Source organism: Lagopus muta, chromosome 11 (genome assembly GCF_023343835.1).
Source record: "Lagopus muta isolate bLagMut1 chromosome 11, bLagMut1 primary, whole genome shotgun sequence".
In the NCBI taxonomy this organism is placed as follows: Eukaryota; Metazoa; Chordata; class Aves; order Galliformes; family Phasianidae; genus Lagopus; species Lagopus muta.
Window position 1 is genome coordinate 9,515,618 of NC_064443.1, and position 18,068 is coordinate 9,533,685.

An 18,068-nucleotide genomic window follows, 5' to 3' on the forward strand; every position below is an offset into this window, starting at 1 on the left:
GTATTTGCAATTGTATTATTGTACTTTAAACCACACAGAGCTATAAATAGGGTCATTACAATTTGCATGCCATGGTCACAACCTCCTGGGAGCCCCAACAGGTGTGCTGAAGGGCAGCAATTGCTATTTCCATGGCTAAGGACTGCATTAGATGCTGGGGAGGGTGGCTCAGTAACCCACAGTCATCCCTCTTGTCACAGAGCAGGAGAATTCAATGCCACCTGGCTTAGTTCCCTAAGTAAAGCCCAGTTATGTGTCCTTTGAGCAGGGAGAGGTGGTTTTCTCACCAGGAGTTTCAAACACTTCTGTCATTTTCACATTCATCACACAAGAGGATTTAATCCTAGAACTCAGTCATTCCCCTACCCACCCGTTACAAATACACCCTTTCAACACATTAGGCTTTTTACATTATTGGCTTTCCCTTGGAGATATTTCAGATGCCACTGAAGGACTAAAAAAAGCCAATGATGTCACCTTTGTGTTCCCAAACCCATTAATGCTTGAGTGCTTTCCATATCATGCTTGGATGATTCTGCAACCACACATACTTTCAAGGGCACTCTGTAAGAAGTGGTTCTAATAGACTTTAACATGAAGCTCCGTTAGTAAAATAAATAATATGGAAATATATATGAACTTCATAAAGAAATCAGGACAGAAAAGACAAGCCTTTGATGCAAGAAGGCAAAGCAGAGGTAGGTGATGCGATTAGCACATCCTCAGCATTTCAATGAAGTACCATCCTGTGCCTTGCTGTATCCACACACTGTTTGTAGCTGGCTGAAGGCAGATAATTTTGCTTTGCTTAATGCCAGCTGCCTCCTTCTTGCCCCAGTCTCATTAGAGAAGGCTGAATATAATTTGCATCACAACACTTCTAATAACAGAACACCCTCTCAGTGCATAAGGGAGAATACCTATAAGAGCTGTGAGGTGGTAGTCACTAGCAAAAATAAGTTCAGCAGATGCAAAGGAAAACAGTACTTCATATATGAATATATGTGCATAGAATTATTTGAGTTGGAAGGAACCCTTGAAGGCCATCTACTCCAATACCCCTGCAATGAACAAGGACACCTACAGCTCCATCGGTGCTAAGAGCCCATCCAGCCTGATCTTGGGTGTCCCCAGGGCCAGGGCACCCACCACTTTCCTGGGCAGCCTTTGCCAGTGCCTCACTGCCTTTAAGGCTTGGGTGCTAGGAACCGAGCATTAAAGTTAACTTGGTTCCCCCACTTACAGACAGCTTAAATTAAGCATGATCCACATCCCTCAGCTACAGCAGCACGTCAGAAAAACATTCATTCCCAAAGGGAAGCTTGTCCCAGGCAACACAGCGAGCTCACCGTTGGGGCATAGCTGCACAAGTAGGCAACTGCAAAGGGCCCATGAACAGCCCAGAAGTCATCAGGCAAAAAAGAAGGGGATGAAAATTTAATGACTTCCCAGCCCTGTGCTTAAATAGTGCCCTTGGACCTACTGGCAGAGGCTGTGGGTGGAGGCCCCAGGTGAGGCTGGTCTGGGTGATTGAGATCAGGGCACTGTTACTGGGATCCTTTGCCATATAATTAAATACTCAGATCATAATACAGAGCAATGTTTTTTCTTACTGTCATTTCTGTGACTTGGTTGGAAAAAAAAAAAGAGTAATTCTCCAACATGCAAGTGAAATCCAAACTCATGCTCTCCTTTGCCTCCCGTAAAATAATTCACTATTAAATTGATCTCTGGAAGCACAATGGGCTTAATAGCGTAAATCTCTTATGTAACATTTCCCTTCATTACTCTTTAACAGCACTCAAGCTGAGAGTCTCAGCGCTTCCATTGCTTGCTCACTCTCTCAAGAAGCAAGGCTGCGTAACTGGATTCCTGCAGAAATGAGGGAGCTATAAAGCCGTTCCTGGCAGGCACTTCCAGAGATGAGAAGTGCTGTCATTCTTTACTAACACAGAGCAAAGCAGATGATGTAATGCAGTTTGTAAAAGGCACAAGGGCAGAAGATTGATTAGAAGCATAGCTGAAAAAAAAGCCACCAGCCAATTGTCTTCCTCAGCACGGTGAACATTTCAGTTCCAGCTCCTTCTTTTGTCCCATGGTGCCTCGTTCTTGTTTCCTTTAATTATTTTTAAGTGAGTGGGGAGCATTTCTGATCTCTTATATCAAATCAAATTTTGCCTTTTTCATCCCTTCCTGCACACAGGCACCACAGAACTGTGGCACAGGTACAGCACAGCAGAATCAGGCCCGTAATCTGCTACTTGTCAGAAGTCCAAAGCATATCTAAAAATAGGCACATTTATTTTAGAAGAAGGTATTATTCAGATTCATGGCTAATACTCAAACCTGAAAGCTAAAATGTTTCCTTCCATTCCCTCCTACACAAGCTTTCCTTTCCAAGGAGACCCCAAAATGCATATTCAAATAAGTATTTTATGACCGAGGCTTTCAGTTCTTAACTGAACCTCATTTAATTGCTTAAAACTTTTAAGAGAAGCTTTTGGCAAGAACTTGGGAAAAAAACACCAAGCAAGTTTTAAAGAGGTGGGATGCCAGGCTAAAGAGGATAAACAAAAATTCTTTGATTCCTAAATCTTCACTAATAGGATTTCCCATTTAAGTCCTTCTATATGTTCTTATTTTTAAAGCAGGAATTACACAACATGAAAGCAACACATGGTTAAGGCTGTTGTGGTGGTTCAGTATTTTTATCAGTGACCCGTATTTCAGAGACAGCAGTTATGCAGAATGAGTTTCATTATAAGCTAATGAACATAGCATTGAAATGGCTCATTTGGATAAATCTTCCTAATTTATCCACATTTGGATAAATCTTCCTAATTTATCCATTGGCTGCGATGAGTTTTCAGAGTCTTAGCTGCAAAGAAAGGATATTTTTTTTTAAGCAAGAGATTAAGATGCATGACCTTAAATAGAGCCCTCCCCTCTGGTTTTCTTCCAAAAGTATCTCAATTGCCTCTGTCATTAAGAACACAATACTGCTCTTTCTTGGGCTTTCCAATGAATATAGTTATGTTCCTGGGAAAATATGGAGAGAAAGAGCTAAGACAGTCAAATGGGATGAAAAGGAGAAAGGATTTTAAGCCTTAGGAAATGCCGTTCATTTTCTTTTAAGGTTTGTGTGCGCTGTATAAATAGCATAGGATTCTCTAGGAATATTACACAACAATTATACTGCAGGACTGCTGATTAAGACACATGGTGGAAGTTCCTGCACAGTGCTATTATTCAGACAAAAAAAACTCTAATCAATTTCTCATTTCCCTCCCATAAGTGTGACTCTAGAATAATTCTATTAAATCATTAGGGTTTTACACGCTGGCCCTGGCAATTAGGCTGGGAAGGGTTTTTGGACAGTGACTGTGTACTTTACATTCTGTGCCAACAGGACTTTTCAAAACCTAATACTTCAGTGGATAAGCATCAGATGCTGATCTGGTTAGAACAAAATGAGCCTAAATAACACAACGCCACTGAAATCAAAAGACTGCTTACTACAGGCGTACACCTACAAGGATCACAGCAAAAAGTACACTCATATCAAGGCTGTCACTTTTCCTCGTTCGAAACTAGCGTTCCATCTATGCGTTTTGCTTCACATTTATGATAGAACTTGGATTCATACATCAGAGATATTAGAGAGGATTAATCCTTTGTGAGGTGGTTTTTCATTTATGCTTAATCCTGAATGTGCTGAGACCTGTGCAAACTTTATGGGAAAACAGAGATCCTACCTGAAAGAACTGACAAACATGCATCATTTAAAAATGTCTGCCCAGAGATGCTTGAAAGAAGTCACAGAACCTTAGAATCGTTAAGGTTGGAAAAGACCACCAAGATCACCAAGTCCAACCCCAGCCCACCCCCACCATGCCTGCAACCAAGTCCCTCAGTGCCGCATCTCCACAGTTCTTGAATACCTCCAGGGATGGTGACTCCACCACTCCTTGTGCAGCCTGTGCCAATACCACTCTTTCTGAGAAGAAATTTTTCCTAATATCCAACCTGAACCTCCCTTGGTGCAACCTGAGGCCATTACCCCTTTATCCTAACTCATGTCTACCTGCAGGATGACGTTATGTACCAAGCTAAAAGCTGTGCATTACAAGTCTTACACGAGAAGTGGGTGATGCTTGTGGGAATGCAAGTGTTGCTACGGAGCATGCTTCTCAGCTGTCCCTTCAATGAATGTCCCACACACTGGGGTTATGTGGGAGCCTGTTAAATGTTCAGGTTCTATGCACACACTTCACCATGAGAAATCCCCATTTTGAATGAGAAGCTGTATAAAAGGCAAGGGTAGAAATTCTACAAAAGTCTTGCTGATCTGTAGAATAAAAGCTTAACTACTATGTCTGAGCACAGATGTCTCTGAACTCACTACATGAAGACAACCCTCAGGCTGTGACCCTCTTCAGAACATATCTCTTTGAACAAATTGCCCTTGACAGCATCTCTTTAGACTCTTATGATGCGTAACACTATTAAGACACAGTGATGTCTGAGGGATCCACAGCTCTGAACAGTCTGCAATGGTCTTATCATGCTCATGGCAATTGGTATTCTTTGGTCTGTCAGTGCCAACCTCAGTCCTTCCATCCCCATCCTCTCCTGAATGGCAGAGAAGTGTGCCACATCAGCCAGATTTAGAATGCTTTCACTGTATTCCTTTTTGTGCTACACATACCCAGCTCGGTATACCATCGCAATAGTTTCCAAAGGAAAGCCATACCTACTTCTCAACACAACAGTCTCAGAATTTACAAGCTAGCAAGCCTTTGTCAACGTGAATGAACCTTGAACTGAATCTTTTCTGTGCCAGGTTTTTGCCATGCAAGTTTACAGCTGGGACAGAGACTGCGTGCAATAGCAGCAGAGTAAGATTTCAGTATCAGTGACTGCACTGCTGTTTCCAGACAGAATTCTATGGGAAGATGTTTCATCATTTTTAGAGGCCTTGGAAAATTTTTCAGACTACTCCACAATTTTCAGACTATGACAGCTAGCATTTACCATCCATGTTGTCGTCTTAACTTCGGGAGAAAAATGTTACTTCCACCAAAAGAGAAAATGTGGATTCAAATCTACATATCCAAGGGGAGAATTTGATGAGAAAACATTTTTGGCTCCGTGTCAGGTTTATTTTTCAATTAAAAAATGAGCTGCAAAATTATTTGATTTCCTAAGGAAACAAGGCATATGCAATTACCCACAGTAGGGGTGTTCTTTGTTTGTCTTCCTCTCACAGCTTTTGACACCATTGGTCAGTTTTAGCCAAATTTTACAGATTTATTAACATTAGAGCCCTCACAAGTTTTGTGAAAATAAGCATGGAAGGACATCAACAACCAACAGCTCACCTATGGAGTAATTGCACAAATTTCTCTCTCTGTTCTTCAGGCACTTTCCAGCAATGCATCTATCTATAATTCTTCTCCTACTTGCTTATTTAACTTTGTATTTCCTACTGTCTTTCCAAAATGCCCCTTCAGCTTTTTTTCCCATATAATTGCCAGTGCCCAAAGTGTCTTTCTTCTCTGGCTGCACTTTCCTGCCTTTAACCATCATTATCTCTCCATAAAATCCCTTCTTGCATTGCTTTTCAGAGCTGTCTAGTAGTGTTTAAAAGCAGGTGATGTTCTTTCTACTGACTTGGGCAGAGGGGCCATAAAGAATTGCTTTAGGGAAGAATCATGTTATGGATGAACTGCAGAACTGGGGACATGCCAAGAATTATTCTGGGACAAAAGATTTGGGGATAGGAGATTGCGGAACTCTTCCACAAAACTCTTAAAACTTTTGGTCAAACTTCTGTTTTGAAATGAAAAAACTGAAAAGTTTGATTTAAAAAATAACAGATTCAGGCTTTCCAAAAAAATGCACTGCATTGAGTTGGGTGGAAGAGAGGTGGAAGAGAATGATTCCTTGAATTTTATCAGAATCTACAAACCATTTTGGTTTTGTTTGGGACCTCCAAATTCTCTTTTTTCCTTGTGCCATTTCTTCTTGGCATGGGGCATGTTAGCTTCCCACTGTTCACCTGTGAAATGATGCTGTCAGGGCTTCCCTACTCATAAAATTTATTATTATATATAGTTCCCATCAGCACACCAAAGCAAAGTAGTTTAAAAACAAAGTACCTTTCTTATGTTAATTCCGAACACTAAGCATTATTCACTTATTTTAATTCTCAAGCATTAAGGAAGGAAGAAATTATGTAGGGAAGTAATAGATCCCAAAAAATACCACCCATTTAATCCAACATACTTTGTCCTACAAAGCAAAGGGTGAGATATTTTTCTTCACAGAAGCAAATTGCTGGAAAAAAGACAAAGTCATGGTGCTATCTGTTAAAAATCTCTTTCCTCTTACCCAAGACATAAATCTCACTGTTGACCACGGCTGTGCTGAAGCGGTACTTAGAGTACTTCATTGGTGCACACTCTGCCCATTTGTCTCGGCCCGGGTCGTACTGAAACATTCTGTTACTTAATCGATCCGGCTCATCGTCAGGCAGATCCATCTGTATGAAATATGACAGCCATATAATAATACAACATTTGGAGCCCTCCGCACATGCCTGCGTGCAATTAATCACAGCAGGCAGAGGAGCAGATAAATAACATAAACACATCAATTACAGCCGTGAAGCGTTGCGCGTGCAGGACGGTTTAACAGCAGCCCTGACTTGTGGCTGGCAGTACGCTGTGGAAGGCAAATGAATAGCTGAGAGTTTCTATTCTGTAGCAATAAAGCTAAGGAGCTGAGTAATAACAATACATTCATTGGGCCCAACTCTGGCCCCTTCTTTTACAAGGCTCCTATGAAGTACTACTAATAATAGAGGGAAAAGGTTGCTGTATCTTTTCTCCTGCTAATGGTTGCATTTCCACTTTCACTGTTATTCAGGCCATACGCAGTATGCTTTGGCTGCAAGCAGTAGGCTTTGTGGTGAGAATTCTGAAACTTTCCAGGATAAAAGTTTTCATGTAGAGAGGAGAGGACTACTTTGCTTACTTGTAAAGCTGCTTTAAGTGCCCTTGCTTTGCTTGTTCTTTTACACTCCAAAAATACATTTCTAGCACTGATGGAAATGGTTTAGTGGGACACAGTTAGTGGGCAATATTGGTGGTAAGTGGACAATTGGACTAGATGATTTTAGATGTCTTTCCAACCTTAATGATACTGTGATTCTATGATATAACGTACAAGATAGTAGAAGTCAAACTAACAGGCAATATATAACCTCTTTATTACTCCATTAGAGTGCCCAGGGACACATTTTTCTCCATGATAGGTGTGAAATACTGATTTATTCACTGAGAAAGAAGTAAACTGCATTTTCAATACAGAGTGAGCATATACTTAAGAGCAGACACCATCTGACATGCTCTAAATTCACATCCTATGTCACTTCTGCAGTGACACACATGACAATTTGCTGTTACAAAGCTGTAGTATTGAGACAATTAGCATTAGTCCACTCAGCTCCAGACTGCTTTGTATGAACTCACGCTCACATGCTGTTAGTGTACACGTGCTGATTGTCAGGTATGAATTTTAAGCATTCCCCAGGTGATTTTTTAAAGCTAACATTGGGTTAGTGTTTGTAGTTTGTGCACCTAAACCATTTTCTCCCTTTTCAATCTGTTCTGGAGATCTGTTAAGACAAACAAAGCTGGATCTCACTTCCACATTTGTATCTGTTATATCTTCCAGTTCAAATATTCTTTCTTTCTTTTTTAGTGGACAGATTGTTTCTACATTAAACCTGTTCTCATCATTTACTTCTTTAAACAGCAAGGTGTCCTTGCTCTGTTGTTTTAGTATGAGAAAGGCTCTCTGATCTTTCCGTTGTCTCCTTTGGGGACTTCAGCACTGTAAATATCCAAAGAGCTGGAAATCCTGTTTGCTGAATACATCTCATCTAAGCACTTCAAACAGTAATGTATTTCAAGTGATCACAAACCAATGAGATGTGACGACAGTCTGAAAATGTTATAGTTGGCAGTAACAATTACAGGTGCTCTACACCACTGTCAAATACATGGTTTTTATTTTTTCTTAAATGCCCAAAACTAAGCTGCACTGAGCAGTAAATAAGAATTAATTAAACTCTTAAAAAGCATCTTTCACACTGGGAACGACTGGAGAGAGCCATGGAGCTGCGAGATGTGGTTCAGTGCTAGTGGTAGCAATGGTAATGAGAAGATGGTTGTACTAGATGATCTTATAGGTCGTTTCCAACCTTGTGATTCTATGATTCTGCCTCGTAGCATAATTCTGTGTATTACCTGTTCTACTGAAAATGGCATCTGTGGCCCTACTGAAAACTGTTAAAGCATCATATGGCCAAGCAACGCAATTGAAACAAAAAATGAGTGGATTACAGGAATCTCTTTTCCAGAGAATGGCTCAACTTTTCATTTAAAATACAATAAAAACCAAATAAATTAAGGAGCTCTGTATTGTTTAAAGAACATTACTTACTGATACACAGCAAAATTAAAAGGACAGTGTATAGGAAGAGGAAAGACTGCAGTTAATCAATTTTTCAGCCTGTAATGACAAAAAAATGCCAAATAGGCATTTGATACGACAAGAGGAAATGGCTTCAAATTAAAAGAGTGGAGATTTAGACAGGATCTAAGGAAGTGTTAGTTGTTTTTTTGGTTTTTTGTTGTTGTTGTTGTTCAGAGGGGGATGGAGAAGGGAGGTGTTATTTGTTTGCTTGTTGTTGTTGTTGTTTTTAAACAATCTTTTTGAAATCTTGCTCACTGAGCATGTCTTCATGAATGAACTGCCCTTTTTGAAGTTGGTATTTTCAGTGAGGATGACTTAATATGAATATTATTCCTTTTTACCCTGTTTGGTTTTCCTAGAAAAGATGTCAAACAATGTGAGCAACTTATTTTCCCATGCAAGCAGCACCATAAAATTGCACAACGTAAAAAGCAAACATTTTCCTGAAACATGATTGGCACTTTTCTCAACCTGTGGTGTCCAGCCACCCAGCACGTAGAGCTTGTTCTTCATTGTCACCACTGCATGGCAGGCTAATGGCACTGGCAGAGGTGCTGTGGTTCTCCAGGTACCTTGCTCCATGGAGTACTTCTCCATGCAGTTTGTGACCACATATTGATTTTTGATTTTCATTTGCCCTCCGATCACATAGAGATCATTATGGACAGTGCCCAATGCATAGAGTTCACGGAACTGAGCGGTGCACAGGCTGTGCCAAAACTGATTTCCTCGCTGGTGGTATCTGTAGGGAAATTCAAAGCTGTAAATGCCGTGGTTCAGTGTGGTCTCATATAATTATTTATAAATGTTATCCCCTTCATCTTCAATGATTATTCAGTGATGCGATGACAAGAGGAGCTTTCTCCTTCATAGACAGTTTATACAATTGGCCTCATTGTATGCAAGATTAAGCATTTTTAGAATTAGGTGTCCCGATTTTAAGCATTCTTTCAAAGATATTTGACTCTTTTTTTCTGCATGTGCTGTTCAGTAACTGTTCCCCACTGAAGTTAGTGGGAAGAGCAGAAGTTCAGCACAGCTGAAAATAGAGCTACTTTATCTGACCTGTGGGGATTTACTTCTTTAAATTCAGGTACCTGTGTTTGAAAAGAAAAGTTATTTTTAATTTTCTCTTTAATCCAGAAAAGCTATGGCTGTCTTTAAAAGGGGCTCATCTGAAAAAGACTTGAGTAAAATAGAAGGAGATTTAAATTATCAGTCTATCTTTTCATCTCTGAGCATCAACATGGATTTCTCAGATAAGACTGTTACCTCTCCCCTTCTGGATTCCTTAGGTCATTCACTTGACACATTTACCCCCACTATGGACCTCAAAAAGAGAACCTTAGTAATACGTGGAGCTTTGTACTGGGAGAATATAGAATCCACATACAACAAAGCAGGTTCTAATCAAGCTTATTTACACAAAGATTCCACTGTGTAAACCTTCCTTCTTTCAGGAGAAAAAGCACAAGGGTTTGGTTTTAGATACATGATTCCTTGTACTGTGAAGATCAATTGTGACAAACTGATTAGAGCAGTCGAAATCTCTGGGATAACTCTCAGGTAAAGAACACTTTGTGTAATGGTCTTTTCTTGATCTCAGAAACATTTTTTGGACTTAAAATTTGTAAATAATCAGGGAATTTCTGACAGGGTACACACCTATAAATTTCAATGTTCCTGTTTTTTTGTCTAGACATTTTGGCGGCGCTTGCCTCTCCTGCCACAATAATATCATTATTCTCAGTGACAACACCACTGCAAACACTTCCTAAACCCTCTCCATACTTTGGAGAGGAAATGAAGTAAGTCTTTTGTGTTGCAGGAGCGTAGCAGAAACTGGCATCTGCATAGCTCCCATGTCTTGACCTAATGCCAAGCGAATTGTTGCCGATGCAGAGTAAGAGATCAGTAGTCTCCATGCCATATCTCAAGCTGAGAGAAGGGTGGGTGGCTAGTTTGATGCTTTTCAACGCTTCCTCAAACATATCATTGCATTCTGAATTGCACAGAATCACTGTGTTCCTTTTGCGGGCTTCCATGAGAAAGGAAGGGCTGACCAGTACCAGTCTCACTTCCTTCAAGAGCTTGATAAGATGTTCTGCACGTGACTTTCTGTTGTGATTCACCCATCTTATGACAAGGTCCAGAATGCTTTCCTCCCTGGAAACATTCAGATCATCTGATTTTATAAGAGTCAACAGCTGCTGGACTTCTATCTCCAATATTTCTTCCTGTAAGCTCACCTCAGCAAAGTGCTGATATAAGTACCTCTTCGCTTGATCACATAAATCTTCTGCTCCAATATGGTTTGCAAAGTAGTAGATGCCCACACAATTGGAAGCATCCATGTGGTCCATCATGTACTTTTGACACAAGCTGAAAACATCTTCCATCTGCATGAAATACGAAGCCAGAGCAACAGTCTGCACGTTCTGGTTAGTGAGGTGCAAATCCGCGCTGTACATGTAATTGAGGATTACAGACACGCTCTCTGCTGACATGTCATACAGTACCACTTCTCTTTGAGTGCATTCAACCAAGCCACAGGTAAACATGGCTTTGAAGTAAGAACTGAAGGCAGCTAGTACCACCTTATGGCAGGGAAATTTCTGACCTTCGGCCACTAGCACAACATCAACTATCTCTGATGATTCTTTCATTCTTTTTAGTTGTTCCAGTAAGGTCAAGCTATGGCGTTGTTTTCTTTTCTCCTCAGTCCTATGATCCATGATTAATCGCCAAACTTTCTCTTTTTAGATCTCTTTGGAATTCAAGGTCTTCATCCAGAATGTTTCTAGAGATAGAAGGGTAATATGGTTCAATAAGAAGAAATCACTAGGCAAATTAATACTGCTGTTCATTTCTAAAGATAAATCATTCTGTAGAGGGTGCCATAAACTAGTAATATATGAATAGTATGTAAAATTATGCTAAGAACTCATGATGAAGATCTCCAGGACTTTGAAAAATAATAATAATAAACACTCCAAATGATCATTAATATTCCATTTAATATTCAATACCTCCCCAAGAGTTTTGTGATTAATCAAAGAAAATTTTCCTTCAAAATGATCTTTTCCAGCCACCTTTTCCTTCTTTCTCTTTTCCTCTTTTATTAAAATCAAGTGAAAGATTTCCACTGACTTTAATAAACTCAAGGTCGGGGTGTAACTTACTGGGATATTCAAGTTTTGTCTTTCATATGCACCCAAAGGAAGTTAGTCAGTGCTTCAGTGCTGAAACACCCTGTATTCACTTCTCCCTTAGGTTGGGCAGTGGGATGGAGCAGTGCCTTTTCAGTGTTCACAGATCCATTCAGACTAGGAGTTTTGTCCAGAGAGACAGACTTCAAGACTTTCACAAGACTAAAAAAAAAGAAAGAGAACATCAGACTTGCTTCTCTCGTTACTTTTTACAGTGATCTACACCCCTGCAAAGCATTGGGAAATAAATCCACTGGTGCAACCCAGTTCCCTGGCAATCTGTAGAAGGATTTGAGGCCCTTCAGTGAACCTCATGAGTTTTCAGATTACCCAGAATGTGAGGTGCAGTGGAAAAGCTGTCAATAGGAGAATAAAGCCTACCCATCACTTAAGGGATATCAGTCCCTCACAGTTTTTGCCTCTAATGTGGTAATGAGACAGTTCTGTGGCAGAAATGCATTAAGGAATCATGTCATGAATCACTGATGCCCAGACAAGTCCTAAAGCTATAGCATAACCATGTTTGAAACACATTTGTAGCATGGTATGAATTGCTTAATGAGACTACTCAAATGAGTAACATTCCTCACTAGCTTAAAATTTGCAGCATCAGGATCTGGTACGACAGATTGAGCTTGCTTTCTCTAATCTGGAAAGCATAAAATAGTCTGTTTCATTAAAGAAGTCTGAATCAACATAGAAAATGGTTATATGAAATTCTTTGACATGTGATTTTTCTACAGAATTAGACCAAAAGAATTTAAATATTACAGTTATTTCCAAAGAGGAAGAGGATAACTGCAGCTGTACTGTACATTTCAGTCCTACTCTTTCAGCTGTCCAGTTGTTTTTGGAAGTGGTCATCATTCTATTTTAGCAAATTGAATAGATTCCTCACGTTGAGTGCTAAATTAAAAGCCTCACATTTCCTTAATTTTTATCAATTTTTTCCATATTCTAAATTTGGAACTAGAAGCAACACATCTGAGACATGAGTCTGGGTTATCAGATTTTTAAAAATGGATTTGGAAGACAAAACACTAATTTCACAATATGAACATGGGCCAGGCTCTGAGCTCTTACAGTAAAATCTAAAATCAATAAAAGATAATAAATTTTGCACAAAAAATAATGTTGAATGTAGATATTTTTTTTCCTGCTACACTAAAATGAAATTCAAGAAACCTTAGGTCTTAGCTCTTCATCTACCTATGGAGCAGTCTTTACATTCAACAAAAGCCTTTTTTGAAACAGATGTTCTATTCTTAATCCTTTGTGGTAATTAGATGGCCAATTGTTGTTTTCCCCTCTAGCTATTTTATTACTTTATAATGCTTGATTTTCACTGCATTTTGATAAAGGGATTACTCCATGACTGAAAGATCATGTTATGAGTACACGTATCTCAAGCAGCTGAGCTGTACTGCCATTCACTGGGCTGCTCATTCTCCAGCTTCATGAAAGTGTTCCCTACAAATAAGGCCTCAGTCAAGTTCAACAGTCTGAAATAACCAAGCTTCTTTCTCCAAAATGATCGACTTCTCTGCTTTTCTTTTTGATCCTGTAACTTCACACATCCCATACCTTCCCTGTAATGAACAAAACGTGCATTTCCAGTGTGAAGAACAAGTGAGATGATTAATCAGCACCATCTTTTTCAGACTTTTATACATATCAGGAAGCATGTGTAGAACTGAGTTATGACTTCATTTCCTTTGCTGGCCACCTTGAAGTTTTCTTTCACCATTAATTTAGCATTCTTAAGAGTAACGCTGTCTTTGATTACACAGTTCAGCAGATTTGCAAATTCCATGTGCTCATTTAGAAGTGATTTGGATGTTCGACAGTGAATGCTCACAGCCATCTCTTTCTAAGGTGTGAGCAGTGCAGCACAGTTGACTGTTCACATACAATTCTGGGTACTAATTATGTGATCATTCATAAAAATCACAGAATCATTTCAGTTGGAAGAGAATCTTAAAAGTCATCAGGTCCAGCCTACCTGCAATGAACAGAGACCCCACAGCTCCACTAGGTGCTCAGAGCCCATCCAGCCTGACCTTGGGTGTCTCCAGTGACAGGGCACCCACCACCTCTCTGGGCAGCCTGTGCCTCACTATCCTTATAGTAAAAACCTTCTTCCTTATCTCCAGTCTAAATCTTCCCTCTTCTCATTTGAAACCATTTCTCCTCATCCTACCACAACAGACCCTCCTAAAGAGCCTGTTCCTTTCTTCTTACAGTGATGGAGATAGCCTACATCCATCACTCAAGTTGGACCAGATAGCCTTTACAAGTCTCTTCCATCTCAAATGATTCTGTGATTCTATAAATCCTTTCATTAACCAGAATTTCATCCCCTACATTAGCTACAAACTTGTCACTCCTTTCCTGGCTTTTAGCAGTGTTTAGGTGAGGTCATTGGAAGGATATTAATATTCTCCCATGTATCACTGGGAAGACTATTAAAGGGTAATAATGAAATGAAGCTGCTTTGCTTTCCCCTCTGGGTTACAGAGGAAAAAGAAGGTACACTGATATTAAAAAAAGGATAAATGTGATACAAACACAATTTGCAGTGAGACACTGTACTGAGATGGTGCCAGAGGCTGGGATGTCATTACTAAGCCCCACACAAGGCTTAAATCCTTTGTAATGCTATCAAGAACTAGAGTCAGAATTTCAGGGTATTTCTTTCTTGCAGTGTGGAAAAATGGATTCAGGTACAAATCTTCCATTGATGTTACTTCATCTCAGAGCAGCACTGTTAATTTTCCTCCACTTCTGGCTGCTACTTTTATTTACATCTTAGCTGTTTTGTTAGTTTAATTTTGCTTTTTTTTTTTTTTTTTTAAACTTTGTGTCATGAACCTTACAAAGAGCCACACTTAATGTTACACCAGAGCTACAGCACATGTTTTACCAGCAGTGGGGTGCTGCTTAAAACATAAATAAGTGCACTGCTGCGAGCTCAGCTCTCCAGCTTTTATGATCCAACTATAAATAAATGCTGTCCTCAATTCTCAGTTACACTGCAGCCTCTTTGAACTGCCCCAGCGCAAAGGGACTGCGAACCAGATGGAAACGTCTCATCAGGAATTTCCCTTAACCCCAGGAAAAAAAAGGCAGCCTTGTAATTAGAGACATTATTCCAGTCTGGGACATGGGTTTTCCTTACCTCTCCCCACGTCCCCGGGAATTTGCATGTTCCTGTGCCATGGCAGGAGGCTGGGAGCTGCAGGACCCAGCCCCAGAGAGGTCACAGCGCCCAGCATGGGTCATCCCTGCCTCCTCCTCTTCCTCCTCGCCTTGTTTTCATTATTCTCCACTTTAATGAGGCTACCCTTCTTCAGCCCGCATCCCTTCAGGTGCTGAGCGGATCAGAGTTCAATCACATCAAAGCAGCGATGCCTCTGCCTATGAATTATTTGTGCTTCCATTGTTATCAGTAAGCCAGGGAGTAAATCTGCTAATTGTGTGCATGATGACATTTGGCTGACAGCCACGGCCAGGCAGAAATCAACACCCAGATGATAATCGCATTATAATCCGGGTGGTTAATTGCACAGTGCTGGCATTTAAGATGTGGATTTTAAACCTCACCCCAGTACTGGGGAAGAGCAAATAATAATGCTAATCTTGATATAGGGAAAATATATCACAAGAATAAGGTATAGAAAGGAATCTTCCAGTGAATTATAGACTAATTTAACAAATTCTTGGAAAGATGCTGGGAGAAATTGAATTATAAGAACTCAGGGGGCAATAAGGTGATAATTTATTCTTGGTAGGTGCTGTAGCTGCTGTCAATCCATTTATTTTTTTTTTTTTCAGGGCTAATAGGAGATAAATTAGATACTTCATCCTACATGAAATAATACTATGATCTCATATGATATCATTAAATCAATGGATTAAATGAAATCAGTTAGTGGGCACCATTGATGGTAAAGTGGTTGGTTGGACTCAATAAAATCAATGATTTTAGAGATCTCCAACCTTAATAATTCTATGATTCTGTCACTCAGGTGCTTGAATGGCTGAAAAAGCACCTCAAATAACAGTTATCCATGATCAAACCAGGAAGCACTGCTGGTCTGCAGGTAGAGCTGTTCCCTGAAACCATAGGTCACCTTTCAGGACATTTCTTGCTTTGATTTATATATTATTTCTTCAACAATTTTCATCCATTCTGGCAAGATAAAATATAGAAAGAGAAGTGCAGAAGAGTGGAAGAGCACTTAAGTGGGAGAGCATCCAACTCTTTTTATAGAATTTATGTCTATGTGGTTTGACAGGGGATACAGATAAATGTTTCTAATAAACGGTTCCCTGTGACAATTAGACATTTGGTGTTTGGGTGTATCTCATCCACCACCATAAATCTCACTTCTCTCAAGTTTTCAGCATTCTACCGGTTGCTAAGTACTTAGAGATTTGGGTTTCTTAGGTTTTCAGAAGCACCAAAGTTAAAATTACACCTTCTAATTAAGGTCACTGTGTAATTTTGGAACTGCAGAGTCTGCACTGCTTTCCACAGTAGAACTCCAACCCCAGTGTGCTTTAAAAGATTTCCCAGGGGACACGGTCACTGAAATCAGAACAGGAACTTTCCTTGCTCAGCGCTGTCAATCTCCCTGGATCAGCCCTGCAGATGTTTTTCAGGTGATCTGAACCAGCCTACTGAGCAGCCTGGTCTAGAGGGAGATGTCCCTGCCTATAGCAGGGGGATTGGAACCAGATGATCTTACAGGTCCCTTCCAACCCAAGCCATTCTATGAGTCCATAATTGCTGGAAAGGATGGAGGAACTGCAAGGTTTTTAAAAGTGAATGCTGCAAACGTACAGCAGTACATCTGAGAGTGATGCCAACTATTTTTCTCCTTCCAAACCTGTGGCACCTTATTTATTCCCACGTGCCATCTGACACCAAGGAGCTGAGCCAAGGTCCCCAGAAGTCTCCTGACAGCTGGTTCCTCCTGTCTGTGAGAGCTTTGCTACCAGGTTATGGCCCAGCTTCTTCCACACACCTAGCAGTGAGATTTAAGCAGCCTGAAAATCTGCTGAAACTGATTTGGGATACACTTAACTATGAGAGACCTGGAGCTGTTTTAATCACCTTTCAAAGAACTTGAGTAGTTGGTGATTCTGGAAAGGTCCAACAATTTGAGCTCTGTTTACAGCCAAGCCAGAGTCTAGATGTGGCACTGATTAATATTGATCCTATCTCAGCACACGAGGCTTTTTTCTTAAGCTAATAAAGAAAGATTTCATGGGCCACATTTTCAAATAAGCCCTCACCTTACTCTTGGTCCAATTCAAAGCTCCATGGAGTCAGTCAAAAGAATCCCACAACACAAGTAGGAAATGCACATGGCTGTTCACAATCACTTCCCTGTAAACAACCCCCACTCTTAGCAATGATGTGCACTAATTGCACAAGAAGAATAGAACCTAAGCTCACATATGCAGAGCCCATTTCTTTCGCAGTTCACATGTGCAGATCATTTTCTTACATATCAAAACTAATTGAAATGGCAAAGTGCTCCTCACAGTAGGAGGACGCACAAGTTTTCTGCATATCCAACGATAGATGCCAGCAGAAGGAAAATGTGTTTCTGAGATGTAGTTCATTAGCTCTCTCAGCAGCCTGGCAGAGGTCAGAGAAGTTTCTCATTTCGTTTCTTTCTAACCATACTGCAGAGTACAGGAAAGATTTTCTTTCTGGAACAATTACATCATATTGTGCTTTTATAGACTGAACTATATCACAATTAAAATAAATAATTTAACAATTAGCTGCAGACCAAACTCTATTTGCATGTTTACAGCAGAAAAGATTGCAAACTGTAATTGCCTATATTTATATAAAACTCTGAAGTACGTATCCTTTTGGTTAGCAAATGGTGGTATGCAGACCTCGGTGTGCCAGCAAAATTAAAATAAATTGCATGATGCAAACCCTTAGAACTTAACATCGGTTCCAGTTTTAAACCAGCCCTCACCACAAACTTAATCTAGTTTCAATTCCAAGCAAGTATTCAGGTACGCCCATCCACACAAAAGAGAAACTTCCCAGCAAAGCCATGCAGCACAACCAACACAGCCCCAGCACTCACACACCTGCAACAAATCTGTACACCTCATACAAAACATTTTCAACTTCTGATAGTAAGGAGCAGCCCCAGGCACACAGGGATACCCAGATGGGAGCAAAGCAGTGCCTGCAGTCTTGTGGGTCCCCCAAGACACGCATCCAACATCCCAAAGCAGCCCTACTGTCTCCTCCCAGCTGAGCTCCAAGAAGGAATTCAG

The 18,068-nt window shown here is 40.2% G+C and overlaps 2 protein-coding genes across 8 annotated transcripts in view; one reads left to right on the plus strand and one right to left on the minus strand.

The window, feature by feature from the left end:
- The window catches only part of KBTBD12 (kelch repeat and BTB domain containing 12), a 50,627-nt gene that overhangs the window by 18,922 nt on the left and 13,637 nt on the right, over nt 1-18,068 (minus strand). For 3 of the 7 annotated variants that reach the window (XM_048957880.1, XM_048957878.1, XM_048957879.1), the window contains 4 exons: nt 11,727-11,915; nt 10,210-11,344; nt 9,016-9,286; nt 6,394-6,544 (listed from right to left, as the gene is read on the minus strand). In XM_048957880.1, coding sequence (XP_048813837.1) covers nt 6,394-6,544; nt 9,016-9,286; nt 10,210-11,279 — 1,492 coding nt within the window. In that variant the 5' untranslated portion in view covers nt 11,280-11,344; nt 11,727-11,915. The other 4 variants (XM_048957881.1, XM_048957882.1, XM_048957883.1 and 1 more) reach the window with 4 other exon arrangements.
- MGLL (monoglyceride lipase) overlaps nt 1-18,068 on the plus strand; it is an 89,278-nt gene that overhangs the window by 3,299 nt on the left and 67,911 nt on the right. The window lies entirely within an intron of this gene.